This window comes from Phaethon aethereus (genome assembly GCF_964289735.1).
Source record: "Phaethon aethereus genome assembly, chromosome: 2".
NCBI lineage: Eukaryota > Metazoa > Chordata > Aves > Phaethontiformes > Phaethontidae > Phaethon > Phaethon aethereus.
Window position 1 is genome coordinate 142746909 of NC_138582.1, and position 20386 is coordinate 142767294.

A 20386-nucleotide genomic window follows, 5' to 3' on the forward strand; every position below is an offset into this window, starting at 1 on the left:
ATGGTGCATGACCACAACCTGTCTGTTTGGTATATATGATATTTGTATAATTTTTTTTTTTTTTTTAGGAAAAAAACCCTCTACTGAGATTTAAAAACAGCAGTAGTTAATTCAGTGTACCTAATAATAACATCTTTTCTTACCTTATATTTTTATATTGCTGTTAAAGAGGAAAAAAAAAATGTAGCAATGCTCATTAAGCACTTTACTCTTCAACATGGCATTCTCCTTGACCCAGGACCATAGACATGCATTTCAAACCAGGAACAAAAAGGCAGGCATGTGACCCAAAGTACTTAGAGGATAAGGGCAGTGCTAGAAATTAGGACAAAGTTACATAGGCAGGAGAAAAGAAAAAGAGGAGACTCTGTAGTCAGAGAAGAGAACAGAGAACGGTAGTAGTTTGTCTGGAATATATTTGTATCGGGAGCAAAACAACCACATCTTCAGTGACTGGAGATACAAACAACGCAACAGTGTATGGTCAGAGTTCTAGGTTAAGAAAGTCTTTTGTATATATAATCACAATTTCATCTCTTTTGTATATTTAGTTCTTTTCTCCTCCCAGGCAGCAAATTGCTAATTGCAGCCTTGCAACTACATTTGCAAGGTTTCTGCAACAATTTTTATGAAGGTCTTCTGTAAAGATGTAGCTTAGCTGTCAGCCAGTGGCAGGAATCTCTTGATGCAGTTTGAGCGAGCACAGATCGCAGACCACATCTGTGGCTTGAAAAACTGGAGAGGGAGAGTATCAAAAAGTGTAGGATGTATCTTCAGGACTAGGGGAAATTACTTACAATGAGGTGTTTCTAAGCTAGTCTCGTTTAACGAAGAGAAGATAGAGTTGGCTTGACCATGGTATGTAAATTGCTCAGGCTCCTCAATCTACTCATCAGGAGTTTATCAAGAATCATGGCTTGGAAGCATATCCTGGATGATTTCAAATAAGGCACGTATTTAAATACTTGCGCTTATTATTAGCAATAAAGGAAATTGGTTTTTTTCCTGGATGTCACTTAGGTTAGGATTTATGAAACCTAACTTCAGACATCTGCTGTGTAGATGTCTGCACTTAAACTAATCAACAAGAGCTCCCTTTATAGTCCAGTGGAGAGAAATGGGCTCTTTTAGGGCAGTGTGAACCAAACTCTAGTCGCAATTGTTTGTGTTGGCCAGCTCTCCATCCGCTGGAACAGGTTACAGGGTAACAATGCAGATGTCAACAGCTGAGCTAGGCACACCTAGCGTGTCTTTCTGGAAGACATGCCTTAAGGTAAGTGCAGGAGTAATATTTTGTGATGTTAATCTGCTGATTTGTTCTGGCCTTAAACTCTCTAGCCAAATACATGGCAACTGTCTAGGAATGCTTTTCTAGAAAATCTGCAGAGCTTCCCAAAGCTGGATCAGGTATGAATGACCAAGGGGATAGGAATCCTGCTGTGCACAGGGACAAATTCTGGCAAAAACTGAGCCAGAATAGTGACTATAGTTTTGACGATTACTATGGGAGTTATAATGGCTCTCCTCAAAGAACTGCTGAAGTGGACCATATCCTATTAAGATGTGTTGAAAATCACAGAATCGGAGAAAATATGGGATCCTTTTTGGTGCTTCCTGGAGGTTAAAATTTTGTTAACCACAGTTACCTGAATGTTTCTCATAAAGTGTTTTTATCATAGTGTAAAAAGTAAATTAAGTATAAATTTATGGGAGATGATATTCTAATGTTAAATATATATATATGAAGCTATGTATATATAATTTAGGGTCTAAGTAATGCAACTTTGCAAAGTTCCTTCAATACAGCTTCTCGAAAAGCTCCTAATTTTTTTTCTTTTCAAATGACAATTTATTCAGTGCATCAGGGCATGCTAGAGGCAGAAGTAAGAGCTATCAGAGCATGATCACTTTCCTGATGAAAAAAGAATTAACCCCCTAGTTGTTCTGTAGCATAATACAGCATCACAGGCACAGATGGGAATAGAACTCAAAAACCGTTCTTTTATTTCTATTAATTTCATGGACTAGAGAAATTCTGTTGTATTATCAGTTGCGTGCTACACGCTAATTTAGAGCTGTGCGTTGTATCAAAGCTATCATGTGTCGGTGTAAAGTGTCCGTGTGAAATTTAGTTCTGTCATATAATCCTTTCCTTGCCTGGTAGACAAATATTCTCCTGTCTGTAGCATCTTTATTAGCCCTTCATGAGAGGGCTAGAAGGAAAAGGGAGAGAGGAGTTTAAAATTCTATGGCCTTACCCTTGAGAAATCAGAAAAAAAGCCCCCCACAAAACTTGGAATTTTATGTAGAAAGGTTCAATTTTATCTTCACACTAGTCAGGATATGTTTATATTTTTATTATGAATCAGTATAAGCAGAAAAAAAAACTTCCAAGCCCTTCAAACTCTCCAAATTCTCAGATCAGGAGCAGAGCTGAAGGCTGAAGTTGGCAGGAATGTTTTATATCCAGGCTCCAGTGGCAGCTCTAATGCTTTTTAGCTGTCAGGTGTTGCAGTAGAGAAGTCTGTAGTAGACCTGCATGTGTGTGCACATGCGTGTGTGTACAGTGCAGTGGAGGTTTAGGAGAACTGTATCACACAAATGACAGAATGGTGCAGGCTGTTCTCATGGTCATGTTTACCAGACAGGGATCTTTAATTGTTTTATGTTGCAAACTGAACAAGTGGCTGCTGTAATGTCATAATGTTTTGGTGGGGTAGACTCCACTACCCCAGGGGCAAGAGTCACCCATGTAGATACCCAGTAGGGACTTGTTTTCACAGCGCAATTCACTCCTGATTTAAGTCCCCTGTCCTTCAAACATTTGGGCTTGTACTTAAATATTCTGTAACTCTGGGGCAGACCTTTAATTTATTCAGTGCTTTCTGGTGTCAAGGACAATGGGACCCAGTCTCATTGAAACCTTCAGGAGCTGCTGTAATACAAATGTTAAATAATAATGAGCAATACCCTTGAAATCAAAGGGACTAGTCTCATATTCAAATGAAAATGTGAATTATCATCAGAGGCTGGTGTTGTGTGTGAGTTAAAACTATTACAGCTGTTAGTTTGTCTCCCACTCCGATTGCAGAGGTAGATGAAAAAGCCTGGTTTTGACTAAACTCATTTTTTGAGAAGGAAAACTAAGTGTAAGAATGATTCTATTGTGCAAATTCAAATAGGGTAGGATTGTTAAAATAGCTTAAATGTAGCAAGTTTGAATGACAGAGTTTGCACGAAAGCTGCTGGGTTTGGGGGAATAACATTTCAGTTACAAATTGACTTTTTACTAGTTCTTTTCTCTAGACCACTTCAACATAGTGTAAGGAGAGCAAAATACATGTTAAAATCACGGAGATTTGATTATTCTGACTTGAAACAAAAGTGTTGTGGTTAGAGGAAAAAAACTTTTTACCAGCATACAATGACTTTGTGGTCCTTCTGTCTGTAGACAATTGAAGTTTCAGGTTGAGTTGTTTGGCAGAGAACATGATTGTTCTTGGTCCCAGTAAATGCAGTGAAATGCTGTTCCTGCTACATTAATCCATATTAAGCTGCATTTCTCTATATTGTGTTATGGAGTGGTATAGCATTGCTTCTGCCTTCTTTTTTTCTTTTTTTTTCTTTTTTTTTCTTTTTTCTATTTTTCTGTTTTTTAATTTTTCTTCGCTGTACTTTAGCATTCTTCCCCTATTGCTTCCATTCAGTTCCAGAACTACCATGAACATGCTGCAGCCTCCAGTGAGAAATCTGAACAAGTGAATTAGATGCTTCAATTAAATTTAAAATCTCTGGGTAATTATTGCAGGTAATTTGCTAGTAGATATTTGCAGTTAATTGAGTAGGTGTTGATTTCATTGGATTATGTTGGGTATCACTGTGTTTCAGTTGAATATTTAGGTTTTTTCTCACCATGAATGTTTCAGCCACTAGAAAAATGGCCTTTTGTGGCTGAAAAGTCTGTATGCTGTATTGTATCTTGTGATAGACTTGCTTTGATCAAGTCTGTTTATAATGAGAGTTTTCTACCACTTTAGGATACCAGAAAGTTGTGCCTTTTCTTGAACAAATCTGATGTACATCTGCTGGGCTTCAGACCTGAGAAATTATTTGGATTTATTGTATTGTCCAAGTAGTTTTCCTTTGTAGCTAGGCATTTCTCACTTTATAAATTTCATCTCCTGAAATTAATTTTTATCAGTGTTTCTCATGAGATCATCAATGAAGATTTTAATAACCAGGGCTGAAGCAGATGAACAGAAGTATGCTGCCTCTTCTTCATTAACCATTGTTCTTACGTGTTATTCCTACAAGTTGATGGAGCAGAGATTAATGAATGCAATAAATACTATTCCAGCCCAAGGGAACAGTTGAGTCAAAGTATAGTCTGCAAAATGTAGAACATACCAAAGCAGACAAAATCAGGTTCAGTACTGTGTTGGAAGTCTTTACATTGCACATGGAAAAGTTTAGTTACATGCATTATTTTGTATAAAACATTACCTTTTCTGTTCTCTGACTACCCAGCATCAATCTTGAACTTAAAAAAAAAAATCAGCAAGTGCTCATATATGCTCGTGTAAAAATGTAATGGGTACTCCTTGTAACATCACTCAAGCTATGAAGTTATTACAGTTTTGTGGGAACTGAGAATCTAGTTCCTTATGCGATCTGTATGCTGTAAAGATACACTATACACTAAGTACTTAGGGCTCAAACTACAGCCTGCTTCAGTCGGCATTCAATTTTATGTAGTCTTTACAACGATCAGGTATGCCAGAAGGTGCTATACTTATTTAATGCAGAGATTCATACTGATTCCATCTGCTGGTAGAGTTTACCCAGAGCCCCCAACAGGAAGGTTTGCTATATTCCAGGCATTTTTCCCTCTTGATTTACTTACCCCGCTCCTTCCAGCCTGTACACATGCTGTGCATGCTTTTCAGATCAAGTAAGGGAGAGGCTGGGTGACAAATTAGACTGGAAGCATCTGTTACTGCTTCTATGTTGGAAATGCTGAGACAAAAATACACTGTATGTAAAGTGAGTTAGTGCATTTATCCGATATAAGTTCATTTTGGAGATGATGCTTCACTAGCTGAATTGTCCCTGAAATTGGGCTACTACTGAAAATAAGTTTTGCATTTTGTGGTAGACAAAAAGAAATGAATAGCACAGATGTACTGTAGAGGACATAAAAATTCCTTGAAAATACATGACAAATCTGTATTTTAGTAACTGAACATGCTGAATAGGGTTTTTTAACTGGGTCTGAACTTTTTTTTTAATGTTAGTACTCTTGAAGATTGGAAGTTTTCTGCTTGAATATAGGCTTAGGAACCAATGTTAGCAAATATTTGTCCATACAATCAAGCATACCAGAATCTGACTTTCAAGCCCACAGGATTTAGGATTTTAACGTTTATTTATTTACCTAGTTATTTTAGTCTTTTAAAATTATTTCAGTTTTAACTGGTATCTTACAGTTTATCAAGCTATTGATTTAATAAGATACTGCTTTCCAAATTTATGTTTTCTTATGTGCTCTCTTTAAAGAATTCTATTCCATAAATATTGTGCTTCAGTGTTTACATTGGGAAATTAAAAGCAGGTTGCTCCAGGTTGTTGCTTAGAAGAAGAAGAAGATGAAGAGTAATAATGTTTTTTTGTGTCAGTAGTACCATAAGATTTTCGTGTACAGCATAAACCTCACAACTAGCACCTACAGTTTCAGATGCTTAGGAGCTCTTTCATCATAAAATGTTCAAGTTACATTTGGATCGATGCAGTTCTCTTCATCAGTATAAATCCTGACACTTTTCAGACCAGGATTTTGAAGAAATTTTGTATGTTCAGCTTTAATGAAGTTAAATATATGAATAAAAAATTGCTGGACTGAGACCACAATGAGGTCCTGTTTCTCATGTCTTAGAGAGTAATTGCAGAGAAAGGAGAAGATTAGTATGTATTACATCAGCTTTCCCTTGAGTATAAAGGAAAGGTTCATTCTGATAACTTGTGTGGTATTAAGTAGATTATGCTTTGTAAGCACTAAGGTTTTATACCTAATTCCTGAAGCCACAAGTAATCTTAAAAGATGTCTAATAATAATTTGAATTGACAATGCATTTATTGGCACACATAAAAGGCAAAAGGTTATGCTGGTGTAGTATGCGGTGTTCTTTCTCGGATGACTTGCACTGTGCTGCAAAATGGAGAGTACTTCTGCTCAATAAACTTTCAGTATATCAAAATACCTAAAAGCATCCTTAATTTAATAGTTCTTATAGTATTGTGTCATCTTTGCTTGGCAAGAGAAATGTGTGGCATTTAGTAACACAGCACTATGTTAAGTATTTTGGATAATCTGTATGGGCATGTCAAACATACAGGTTTGTATTCCACATTGTGTTGTGGATCACCTCTTTATGAATGCTTTAGCTAATTACATGTTAAACTAAGAGAAATGCTGGCATTGTTTCTTCCCTGAAGACTGCATGCAGGAAGACTGCAACTGGAAACTTTACAGGTTTTGTGTTTTCTGGATTTTTTCTTTTCCTTTAAGGACTTGGAGACATGAGGTAGATCCAAATCCCAGTCTGTTGTATGAAGTCCTTGTGCAGACTTACAGTTGTAGAAATTAATAATTACGATTGCTAGTTCTTTTTTCCCCCCTGTGGCCCACCATCTCTGATTTTCTATTTCTATTTCTATTCCGCAGAACTAGCATTCTTTGCTTACTTGGACTATCAGCCTACAAAGCCACAGCTGTTCTTACTGTGCTTTCACTAATGCTAAGATATACTGAATAGGAAAGGGATTCCAATCTCAGCTGCACCATTGTAAAATACAGGTTTATATTTGACATGTTTCCACTGACATCAGTTGAATTTCTCTGGATTTTCATGACTGTAACTGAGATAAGAATCTGATCTCAAGTCTCACTAGGTTTTTCAAAGCCCTACAACATCTTTTACTTAAATACCTTCCTGTTGTAACAATTCTTGCTGGTGAAAGATGTAGGTAATCCCATGTTTGGATTTCAGTTAGAAGCTCCTTTTTGCACAGGCCCATGTTTTTCTTCACAAGTGTTCTTTTTAGACCAAAGTTGTAAATCTGTGCTCTCAGTTACTCGGAGCTAAAGGAAATGAAGGATTTGAGGACCTAATGCAGGACAAAGGTGTTTTAACGAGCACTGGATAAAGCCTCCACTCTGCTTCCACCACTGCTCTTGTTCTCCTCCATTGCTACCTAATTTTGGAGGCCCATAAGCTCTTTATCCCCCTGCTGTTTGACTAGACAGTTCTGCGTGGAATGGGACTTCTCCTGGCACAGACAGCATGGTGCCTCACTTGGGCTTCAGCCAGGCACAGATCCACAAGCTAAAAGAAGTAAAGTCCCTTGAGGATCCCAAACGAAGAGGCAGTCTCAGATCATGCCAGTGTAGTTCCGACTGGGTAAGGCTTTTCAGAAAATAATGTAGGGGCGTATTTTGGCAGTAGCTGCTCCTTGCTGCTTATATCATATCTTAGCATTTGTCATGCTTGCGTAAGGAGTGGAAGCCATGGGAACAATTTCCTCCTTCCTGAAGGAACTCAAAAACATCTCCTAACTACCCAAGAACTCTTCCAGCTCTGGACACCCCTCTTTGGTTTGAAGCTCTTCAATATGCCAAAACAACAAAGCAAGTCATCATTAAGATGCTGTAGTCTCATGGTTAGAGTGCTGGATCAGGTCAGGAGAAGTCTGGGATGTAGTTGTTACTACCAGAAAGATTTGTTCATTGTTTGGTGTAATATGTAGTTATCCTTGAACATTTCCCCTTCTGGATGAATGCACTAACCACAAAGCTGTTTTATAAAGGTAGAGTATCACTGGTATTTTTTTACTGGCAGGAAGGGAAAAAAAAAAAAGGCAAATTTTTCTCAACGTCATCTTTTTCTACAATTAAAATCTCACCTGTGAGATGCTGCATTTATCAGCAATTTTGAATTATGGTAGTTCATTCATTATGAACGTATCAGACTATGATATGTGCTACCTTATTACATTACTTATGCACAGCTCATCTGATCAATGAAAAAATATTGCCATGCATCCAACGACCCCAGAAAGTGCGACAATTTGTGTCAGTAGGTCATGTGATGAATTTGCGATGCAGATCTTTTGCTGGTTTTCTGCCTGGTTGGAAGTCTCATATACTATGAGTTAGGGAAAATAAGATCAGAAATATGGTAACCCTAACATTTTGGATTGTTTATGAGGTATGTACCCGTCCTTACCACACAAGGAGCACAGGCACTTGCTGCAGGGTTCTAGATTCACTTCTGAAGATCAGGAGCATACAAGTTTGTCAGGTATTGTTTGATTGAGTCTGCGTATTCTGAACAAAATCAGTTTACTGTCTGAGTTAGGTAAAGGAAAGGAGATGTATTTAATTTGCATTCAGTGGGGTTTTTCCCATTGTGAAGGTTTTTTTGGGTAAACATTTTGCTGTAACTGTGAAAGAGTTACAGAAAAAGCATCATGTTTTGTGGTTTGATTGTTTCCCATTTCCTTGGAAGAAAATTAAATTTTTTATACAAATTTTGTTATAAACAAATTTGTTTTGTTAGTATAGTATTTGGGTAGTGTACAAAACTGTCAGAAAAATGGGGAATCTTGGGTACAAAATGCCTACATAAAATTTCTGCCCTGATACCCAATCATGATAATACCAGTATTGTTGTCAAACATGCAGCTTGTGTAACAGACGCTGTCAGTGCAGTTTGTCTCCTACTAGAGGTACATGGAGATGTCTTTGCCTGTGCACCTGCATATTATGTAAACTTTCAGTTCCAAATTTGTTATTCAGGCTTTGAATTGGTATTTCTGTAAAAAGATACCAAATGAGTATGTTTTCCAATTATTATCTTCTCAGTATATATTTAATACTAATATCCATCTTACAAACAGGAGTTAGAAAGCAAAATTTCTTCACTTAATATATTTAGAAAAATAGTAACGTAGAAGATATTAAGTGCCATATTTTAGCATCTATCAGTCTGCTATATCTTCATGTCAGTAGGATTGATGCTATAATAAAGTTCTATACAAATTTTAATTGAGTCTGTGAGGTGGTCTGAGTTCCCAAAAAGTTGTATTAGTTTGCTCTTTCATGAAAAACAGAGAAAAAAGAAACCACTACATAAACAATTGTCCCTTTGTTTGAAGGTTCAAGCTCAGGTGCGACATGCAAAACTCAACTTTGACAAACTGAAGACTGATGTCTGTCAAAAAGTGGATCTTTTGGGAGCAAGCAGATGCAACCTCCTGTCTCACGTGTTAACAACGTATCAGGTATCCAAAGAAAACGTTGACCTCCAAAAGAAAGATTTCCTGTTAATATATGGGTTTTTTAAGAGGTTACCATGGCAATATTCAACTGCAAGAATATGTAACTGGTATTGGAGGGGAGATGTGAAATTTGCACTGAAAGCAGATTGGTGTTAAAGCTAACATTGCATTGAAATTTTATCCCACCTTACAGACAACACTTCTTCATTTTTGGGAAAAAACTTCGCACACGATGGCAGCCATTCATGAAAGTTTCAAAGGTTATCAGCCATATGAATTCACTATGTTAAAGGTAAGGAACATATAGATATGTTTGTTTGCCCAGTGATAACAAATGAGAGATCATATAAGAATGCAGAAAGCACACATTTGTATTTTGTCCGTATATTTTCTGACAATTTTATGCCTGTCCTGTCTTTTCATTTAAATACAGGTTTTCTGTTTAATGCACTTCTGGCTAGCAGGATCAAAAAAACCTGCATGTGCAGTGACTAAGGAATATTTTAAAGGAAGACATTATTCAGGGCTGCACTTAAGTATGTACTTAAGTGCTAACTGGGATTATGTTTGATTATTCCTAAAAATCATAAAATCCAACAGAATTAGGGATTTATGTTGCTCTCCAAAATCCTGCAAGTGAATTAATACTATTTTGCCTCTGCATCTGTTTTTAAAAACTCACACTCTTTAAGAACACCTAATTAGGCTGAATATGAGTACATGAATGCTCAGAGTTTCCACACCTGTACTCAGACTTTTTAACCCTTAACTGCTCTGGGAAATACTGTTTCGCTTGACTAGTGGTATTTGCTGATCCTTTGTAATCTTTGTATATGGAATATGTGCAATATCTGACTGAAGTCAGAGTTCAGAGTTTCACCAGGTATCTAAAAATAATCACTCAGCACTGTGTATCTTCCTGGTTTTGCCTGCACCTGCATAAGAAGTTGCTTTGCCCATTGCAATTTGAGGTTCAGTAAAGGAATGGGAAAACAGCAAAAATATTCATTAACTTTCCAGTTATCCCTGTAGAGATCTTTGTCCTGTAGTTATTTTGTGCAAAGTAATGACTACATGATTGGTTGATCCTATTTGCATGGGAGAAGAATAACATTTGTCTGAAGGAGGTCTGATGGAAGGGTTGCCATCAGGAGGAAAGTGAGGAATGAACAGCTTGCGGCAAAGCCACTGCTTGGAGAGACAACCCAATTGTTTGAAAACAATTACAAGTCATAGCCTCAATCCATGAAACGCTTGTGCATATGACATGTAGAAGTGGAAGACGGGCTCCATTATGCTATATAGCCTGTGGCTACCCCAGAGCTCCTGGAAAAGAAGCACCCGAAGGTATAAGGTTTAATTCACCCCAGACTACCAAACTTGTCTGTATTAAATATAGCATATGTTTATGCTCTATTTAAAATTGTTTTCTAGAATGCGGGTTGGGAGGGAACAGTTTCTGAACTTTGAGGTGCATAGAGAGCTTGTGGAGACTGTTATTGCTACAGCTTGAAATATCACAACAGACCAAACAACAAAGAAATTTCAAGCTCAATCTCTCCTGACCGAGGAAAGAAATAAAAGGAGGCTCATAAACTGTTTCATCTTACCCAGCCTCTGCAGAATCCTGTCTTGCAGGACAAGTCCTCATTTGCTATGAAGTTAACTTAACTCTAAGCTTCTTTCTTGTCCGCATCATGGAAGATGGGTTTTAGCCAGAGTTTATGTCCAGATTTCAGCAGGATACAGTTGGGCATAGTTATCTTGACACTGCTAGTAATTCCCTACAGCCTCACCAATTAAACTCCAAACCAGAAAAGAAGTCCCCTTTATTTCCCCACCATCGCCTCCCATTGCAACAATGTCAAGTTCACAGCCTGGGTTTAGCACAGCCAGAGTCCTGCTCAGGAGCTTGGGTACCATGCTGGTGGGCTGTTCTCGTAACTTCCTGGTGTTAGAAGGTTTCTGAGGAATTTTTTCTGTTTGCTTTGATATAAACCAGTTTCAGTCTAATTTGTGTAGGTAGCCTGTATTGTTGCTGGATATTTATTCTTTATTCTCTTTTATATCAAAAAATGTGATTACTTGGACAAGACATATGATGTTTCAAAATTTGTAGTAACATTTGGACACCTTGGAGAGAAACTTGTACAGAAAAATTACCTTTTCTGGAATGTGAAGTACCCTTGTAGTGGAGGATGAGAGAGATTTGTGGATGCTTGTTATCTTTTAAACTTCTTGCTGTGAAAGATTTCAGTATAATCTAAACTTCAACTTAGGTTGGGAATCTATGATGAAAAAATACAATCTATTTTGAGTCCACACATCTGTAACAAGCACTCCCTTGAAGCAAAAGTACCTGTAAAAATGGTTGTGAATATTGTAATGTGTTTAGGATGCAGCCTAACTTTGTTATGAGGATCTTAACTATTTTTATTGCTGGCTTCCTGAGCTGAAAGTATGTGATTTCCTATTTGTGGAGTGATAGGTATGCTGAGAAATTATACGAATCAGGAGGTAGATTTATACTACGGAATTTCATGGAAGTCTGTGCTTTCAGAAAACAGCTGCTTAGGAATAAGACTGTGTTACTGCCTTTTAGTATCAAGTCTATTTCTTTCGGTCCTTAGAGTGTGGGATTATTTTCTATACCAAAATCATGTCTCCTCCATGATCTTTTCCCCCAGTTAGTAGTTTCTGTTTGTTTACATTAAACGATTGCTAAGGAGATTAAATCAAAATCTGATGGTTGTATCAGATGAGATTCTGTTGCCTGAGAGAATAGGTGTCTGTTGCTGCTTCAGATGCCTTCTTAGGGTGAGTCACCTCTCCTATACTTGTCATTTCTGAAGGGTGTGGGACTCCCATGAGTGCCATGTCTCTGCTAGACCTGGGTGTGGAATAGCAATATGGTTAGGGAACTTATCCCTACCACTCATATCATAAATTCATGCCAGAGTAACTATATATTAAGAAGGAGCTGCAAGCTAATTCTACATTGAGATTATACGGTATTATTTTTTTTATGAAGTATAATAAATGGCTATAGCTGATCTAAGGTAAGTGTAGTTTCTGATGGGAGGAGCTTTTGGTCTAAAAATGTACCCAATGAAGATGCCATGTCTGCTGTTGACTTTATGCATTAAAAATATACAATCAGAATATATAATTGCTTAATAAATATAATTTATTTTAAATTAATAAGGTACATAAAATATTTCAATGGGCCCATTTCTGTGTTTAATTGGGAGTTACCCCTTTTAGAAGATTTTTCCCTGTCTTATATCTTAAGAGGGATCTTTTCTAAAAGAAAATTTTTAATTTGGTGTTTGCAGTTCATTTTTGTCTTTTATGATCCCAGTCCTGGTACGAGCAGCTTAATTTTGCTCATACAAGTGATCCTTCTGGATTAAACTAAGTGTACATGTATGTAGGATTAGCGTTTTATTTTAAAACAAGAATTCAAAGAAACTGTTAATATTTGACGTAGACATAGATTGTCATACTGAAAAATTGGAAGGTGCTATTTACTGGAAAATTACTATTTGTATTGTGTAGTAGGAATATATTCATGTACCAGGTTTACCTCAGGAAAGAGATTCTTAAATGCCTCTCGGGATTGTTTCTGGAAAGAAAACATTGTCTTTAGAGATGTTTGCCAAAGTCCCTTAATGAAAAGCAGCCCATTTGTTTTCTTTGCTTTAGGGTATATGCTGAGTGTAGTATAATTGTGCTATTGCAGCTGTATTTCCTAACTGCAAGTTTTATGCTTGATGAAAGATGGTTATTAATGCGCTAGCAACTCTACGTATCGTGATGCAAAAGTATCTCTTACTGTATCCATTGCTGTAATATTAAAGATGATGGGCTGCTGTTTTGATAAAGCCTTTAAGGTTTCATTGTCTTGAAATTACTGTATATCAAGTGAATTCAAATTTATTACAGGGGCTACTTTTCATGAATTATATCTCCTTCTAATTTCTGTCCCTGTTTATTTGCCTTAGTTACTTAATGAATATTTACTTGCATTTTTTACATTTTAATGCTATAATACCAAACTTCCTGAAGAGTTTATATGAACCTAGAAATAATAATGGCCCTGGTAAGGGAGTTAAAAAGCGTAAACCTCAGTGCATCCATCTATTTCTGTGCAAAGTGGAATGCTGCTGCCTGTGCTCCTACCATGGTTTGGAGAACTCTGTCCATACTACAACACTGTTGTCTTCTGCTGACCTCTGCTGTAGTCTCGTATCCTTTCTTGTTTCTGTTTGTTGCACCATGACTTTACTCATAGGCAAGATTGCGTATAATTTTATGACTCTAGGGCTTTTTTTTGCTTGGGTTTGTTTTGGGATTTGGGTGGTATTATTTTTTTTATGAGTCTCCATGAGGAAACTCTGAGACTACCTGCTTTTCCTCTCCCCTTTCAGCTCTCCCCGCAAATGAAACATACCCAAGTTTTTGTCTCCTCAGTGGTGTTTCACTTCTCCATATGTGTCAGGACATCCTGGGATGTATCCCTGGCTCCTGGAGCTGCCCTTTACCTATGTTGCTTTGATTCCCTCTCAGTCAAGAGGAAGTGCATAAGTTGTCCAAGGCACCTGGGGGGAACTGTGGGCGAGCTGAGCATGTTGTCAACGCTACAGTGATTTAACTGCAGAGGACAGGTTTTGTGTGTAGTCCAGATGATCTTGGCTTGACTTGAAAGCAGCCCAGATGTAGGTGAAGGAATTTTGTAAGTGAGTAGCAGTTAGCCTAGGAACAATGTCTGAGCTGGAACCAGACTTAACTCTGCAGCGGAGGAACCCCTTATTGGCTTGGATATTTAGTCTGAGTACTGGGAGCAAATGAAATATCAGCGGGTGACTTTTGGTTGTAGAGACAGACAAGATAGGCAGAGTGAATGACTGTGTACTTGCTCTACTAGTATGTACAGTCTTACCGTGATTTTTATAGTAAAAGAGAAATAATGAAGCTAGGAGGAAAGCTTTTTAAACACGAGAGGGTCCTACCTTCAGTAACATACTGGTGCAGCTCACAGTGAAGTCCATGTGAGTCCACACGAGCTGTGAAGTTACACATTTGCCTGCTCTGAGCCAACAAAGTCAGGGATGCTTCATATACCCAACTGAAATGTGCTTGCTTTTGTCTGAACTCAGTCTGTATCTATACAGCCGTGTTTAATCACTACACTTTCTAGATGAGGGACTTCTTCCCTTCTTGTGATGTAACCTGAAACAATTAACAGAATATCAGAGTTTCATATCTGCACGTGCTGACAATAGTGATCACATTACCATGGGTTCTTGTTTAGGAAGCGCTCCTTTTTAACATTCAGTTTTATTTCATACCCATTGTGTAGGTTTTTTTAAAATCTTTTTTAAAAGATACCTCAGTTTGTAGTGTACGTTAGGATGTGGAGTAGAAAGAGGCAGGAGAGAGGAAAATAGTATCACTACTTGCTAACAGAATTGGAGGGAATATTGTCTAAATTGCTATATTTAATTATTGCATAAAATACAGTGGGTGATTTTTAACAATTTTTATCATAATCTCCACTGAAACTTAAGCTATATTTCGGAGCTATATTTATTTTTCTAATACAGGAAATAGTAACTGCCATTATTATCATGCTATTTCCTTCCCAATGTACTTGTGAACTCCATCTCTATATGCTGTTTCCGTGGTTTGATCACAATCCTTTAAATATGGATTTCCTGAAACACTCGTGAAGGAAGCATGATAAAATGTAGTTCCTTAAAGAAGAATGCTGATTTCTTTGTATTTTTCTTGGTGAAGATGCAGAAGATTTTACTTCTGATGATTTTCTTTGACTTGTATAATCAGGCAGTACTTAAAATAGACCTGTTTGTTGTTCAAAGCCATTACATCCTTCTTGGGGCAGGCTCTGTGCTGCTTTACTTAGTGGCAGGCAGAGCACCACAACTATTGCACCATCACCTCCTGATTATGGTAAACTGGGTGCCCTACTACGAAGGTGTCCAAGATGATTCAAGCACCAAAGCAGTACAGTCCCCGTAATGCAAAGCTCTGCTGTCTTTCTCTGCACTGCACTTTTGTGCACGTATAGTGCATATTTTTATGTTTTTGAACTCTAATCCAGGGCCTGTTGGAGCCAATGGAATAATACCCATCAATTTTAATAGTACAAGAAGTGGAATCTAATCAATACCTGGCATAAATGCAGTTAAAGGGTGACATATTCATTCACAGGTGATACACCTGAGGTGGCTAGCGTCCATTATTCATAATGCAAGAAGTACACTTACAGTTGGTTCTGGTTAGCACTGTTAGTTTCCAAAAAACGTGGCAAACACAGAATAAGGTAAACTAATGCCTCTATTACTGCTGCTTTTGTCATCCCTCATCTTTTGACACATGATGTCTGCAGTGCTCTAGGTGTTTATGACAAATTAATCTGTTGTCTTAGAAGAACCAACTTACTGAGAGAAAAAAGAAATGCAACTGCAGTATACGACAGGTCCATTAGTTTGGTTTCTAAAACATTGAAGTGTCCATTTCCTCATACAGACAAGTACTGAGCCAAGCAGAAACTGGAGTGCCCCTTCTGGGGACTCATCTGTCCTGGTTAACAGGGCAGTGCAAACAAGACCTGCAACATGCCTGGGAATTCTTTTCTTGTAACGGATGGGCTGGGGACTCTAACTTTTCTTCAGTAGATGAGATGGACTTAGCAGCCACGCTTTTTTCTTTGTTTTACTATTCTGATGAAATATACTACCATTTTGTTAAAACTCAGATGCAAAGCCACTAAGGTTTTGTGTTTGTTATGTTTTGTGCAAAAGGTGGCTTATTTGTTTTAGCCTCAGCTTTCTGAGGGATGGGCGAGATGCACTACTATGAATATCAGTGAAACATAAACAAACTTAATTACAAGTGGTCAGGATTAGTCACATGAAACATGGGGGGTTTTGCAGAAACTGAGTGGGACTTTGGAAAGAGGAACATGTTTTCACCTTCACAGCAAAACCATTTGATAGAGCCAAATATTCACATTGCTACCATCTGCAATTATTTAATTACTATCTTCAGTCATTTAATTTTTCATACAGAAAGCCTAACTAATGCATAACAGGGACAACCAGTAGTATATTTATCACTTCCGTGATCTCAGAGAGTCTGTAATGCTTTATGTGTTGGCTTGTTCACGTGTTCAAATTTTGGTGTTAAAAATGCTGACTGTGAAACTGTACATTGTTATCTTACAGTTTTCAAATTGCAAAGGGACAGTAGTGTTTCATAATACCAGACCTGGCTTCTATCTAACTAATCATCCAAGATTTTAACCCTCGTTTTCAGACTCAGGATACAAGTAATACCTTCCCACTACACTGCAGTTGCCAAGGTTGTGTGAATAGTTGTGTCACGGAAAAAAAGAGAATAAAGAAGTAAAAAAACCAATATATGAGGAACAAACAGATGTAAAGAACGAATTTTTCTCATCTTAAAAAAAGGAGGGGGGAAGGAGGGGAAAAAAAGGCAAACCTCCCAAAACGGCAAAGAAACATGCTTTTAGTGCCTGCTTTGCACATAGTATAGATGGCTTTACTTAGAAATATTGGAAACAGAATATGAGTTTAGAAGTAGCCAAGAGTAACCTTATATAAAACGTGTTCATGTGACTCAGTTTGAATGAGTACCTTCTAACATTTTTTATTTTGCTTGTTTGAGTCAGATGTAGTTTTGATACAGCTCAAAAACATCCTTGCTTAATTTATGTAGGTTCTATAGTCTGGTTTGGCCTTAAATGGCGCACTTTTGCTTCCCTGATTGTATTTTGTTTTCTTTATTTATATTATGTTTATGATCTAGAGTTTACAAGATCCTGTGAATAAACTAACAGAAAAAGCAGAAAAGGAGGACCTGCAGATTGAGAGCACCAAATCAGTACAAGATCAGCAGAGTCAGTAAGTCATATGGCCTAGATATTAAAATAATAAGTATTTTTTTCTATAATCTGTTTTCTGGTTACTTAAGTCACAAAACATTTATAAAGAGAAATACAGACACAGCTAGTACGATCACACTAGCTAATAGTAAGCTTAATACAAGAATTCCTGAAATGTTGTAATATGTACATGAAAACTAATAAACTTTATGGTGAAATTAAGAGCTTTAAAAAGACCCATAAAACCTTTGTATGTTTTTCATCTTTCGTAGCCTTCTCTTTATGTTTCAGCTTTTGCATCATTTTTTCTTTAGTAAAAGAAATGGTAAACAGTTACACATGGGAGAAAGATGTATGAGCATTGTATTTCTCCCTTCAGCAGCATCTCCTTTCACCTGGGAATAGGATATGGGTTCCTGATTGCTTTGAGCAGCTATTAGTTTTTGTAACATATACAGCATCGGTTAGTAATCCAATGAAGCAGTAGGTACTTAGTAAAAAGTACACCTAAGTGAGCTGATGCCATCAAGGTTTGAGTTACGTGTAGTTCTGAGGGGAGACAGACTTATGAATGGGCTTCTATGGGGAGATGAGAACAGGAGAACGGGGTGCGATCCCTGCCCGACGAGAGCGTCAGGATTCAGTTGCGAGGAGATGCAATGTTGATATAATCCTGCTGCCACCTGTTGTTTTGACTATCCCTGGTTAAATGAAGCACCCAGCAAAGGATCAGCTGTCAAGAAGCAGAGAACAGCTTGACTGATAATTAGTGGATTTTGCTCAGCTGTTTCTAATAATGGATTTTTAAAGAGTTCAGTTTTCCAGTCCTTTTCCTTGTTTAGATTCAGAACCACTGACCAAAACCAGTTTATAAATCGGTCAGATTTGGTGCTAAACAGATTAGAAAGGACTCAGCCAAGTACCGTTTGGCAGGCGGTTGCCTCCACAGCAGTTCCTTGAATCTGCTGCATCTCACGTGACAATAATAAAGAATTTTATAAAAATGTGTTTTCATCAATGTTGAATATAAAATTCTAGAATGAATGCATGATTTATGCAAGATGTGTGCATTGGCACCTACCAGCAAATGCATCAGATGCATTGTCATGGTTGTACTTGGTTTTATTTATGCATTATCTTTTTCCTTGTCTGTCATAAAACTGAGGGGAAAAAATATGTCACCATTTTGCTGTCTAAAACAAATCATAAACAAACATCTAAGATTCTAGAAGAATTACACAAAACAAAGCTTTTAAAATCCTCATGAACTTTCCATTTACAGTAAACATTCATTATACTAGAATTTGGCCTGAATCTAATTTTCCTCTGCTCCCCACAAGCCTATCCTCAAGACCAGGGGAGGTGGCTCCTCCTGTCCTATCACTAGAGGGTAGGAGGAATGTGCCTACACAATTTTCTTCACCACCACATCAGCCTTGTGGCTGCTTCATTCCCTTCTGGTTGAATGGCTTTACACAAAATAATAGCAGTTAGAAAGTATATACTCTTCACTGAAGAGATTACCTTTGTATAAGAATTGCATGTAAATCACAGCTTTTTTTCTGTCAAGAGCTTTTTCATCAACACTGCTGATTTGTTTTTTTAGAAATCTGCTGATGTGGGACAAAACTCACCTGACTTGATTTTTAATTAGTTGCTGTTAGAAAGAGAAGGGCAAAGCGGGTTTTGTTTTTGTTTTGCAACATTTGTACCTCCCTCATGATTGTTATGAAAAAGCAAATCTGAAAAAGTAGAATGCACTCCATTTTTCATTACAGAGATTTAGTTAGATTAAAAATGGAAGCATGGTAGGTTTTGATAGTTGGTCTTCAATCTAATTTTTGTTTTCAACAGCCTTCTGCCAATGAAACAATAAAAGTTAACAACAGACCAGCATATACACCAAATGTGAGAGTCCATCTGAATTACTGTTTATTTGTTATTGATATGATTCTGTAATGATGTGACCAAAAAGGGGAAAATGTATTATTGTTCTATAGCCTTAGAATTATTTTCTCAATTTTTTTCTTATTCTTTCAAATTAAGGTTGATTTCATTAGATGAGGAGAGCCATACTAAGGAATCAAACTATTCAGGTATTTTATTTCATGTTATCATAACTTCATAAGTGCTGTAATACATGTTTTTTTCATTTTTGTTTATTTCATGTATGTTCAGCTTCACCCAGCCAATCCCTACAAGTGCATAAAACTTAAGGCCAGGAAGATCTGTTAAAACTAGTCTCTCATATATTGTATCCCACTGCATCTCATTCAGTTGCTCTCAGATAGGTCAAACAGTTTGTCTTCCAAAGCATAATTCTTACACAGGACATGTCCCAAGGAAAGGATCTGCAGATTAGTAGTCATCGAGACAAGGAAAGTATGCCACTTAGCTTGCTAGTTTATTCCACTGATTGAACATGTACTCTGTTAAAAACTTGATGAATTCGGTGGAACTTCTGCCTAAAAACTAGGCAAAGTCAGGCTTTAATTGGAGGTGCACAGTGGAAAAAATGGGAGACAATGGACACAAGTCACAGGAAGGGAAATTCTGATTACATACTGGAAAACAAAGTGTCCATGGTGAGAGTGGTGAAGTGCTGGAAGAAGGGCTGTGGAATCTTGATCCCTGGAGATCTTCAAGACTTGACTGGACAGATCCCTGGGAAACGTGATCTGACTTCATAGCTGGCTCTACTCTGATAAGGGGCTTGGACAAGATAATGCCCAGAGGTCCTTCCAGCCTAAATAATACCATGGCTTATAGTAAACATTTTATACTAAATCGATGGAGAATCCCTTTAATATGTATTTTTGTTTATCTTCCACTAAGGTGTTTAAAAGGTACTACATTAAAATCAAGACACCTCTCACATGTTCATTTCGATAGACTAACCATATTAATGTCTTGAAGACATCTTCTCTAGTCCTTTATTTCGTGTGTGTTTGTTTCCATTCCACTTTCCAACATCCCTTTTAAAATGTGAAATACATAACTGTAAAAGATGTTTCTGATGTTGGTCTTGCCTGTCATGTTTCTAGAAGGTAAAATCGCATTCCTGTCTCTATATCCAAGAAGGCTATGTCATTTGCTGCAACATCAAGTTAGAAGGTTGTA

At 37.3% G+C, this 20386-nt stretch overlaps 1 protein-coding gene across 1 annotated transcript in view; it reads left to right on the plus strand.

Moving 5' to 3' along the window:
* Positions 1-20386, plus strand: part of ICA1 (islet cell autoantigen 1) — a gene marked incomplete at its 3' end in the record, with an annotated part of 57029 nt that overhangs the window by 23689 nt on the left and 12954 nt on the right. Inside the window, exons 6-9 of the mRNA XM_081996641.1 lie at positions 9214-9339; positions 9530-9628; positions 17191-17285; positions 19313-19362. Coding sequence (XP_081852767.1) covers positions 9214-9339; positions 9530-9628; positions 17191-17285; positions 19313-19362 — 370 coding nt within the window. The remainder of the gene's footprint in view (positions 1-9213; positions 9340-9529; positions 9629-17190; positions 17286-19312; positions 19363-20386) is intronic.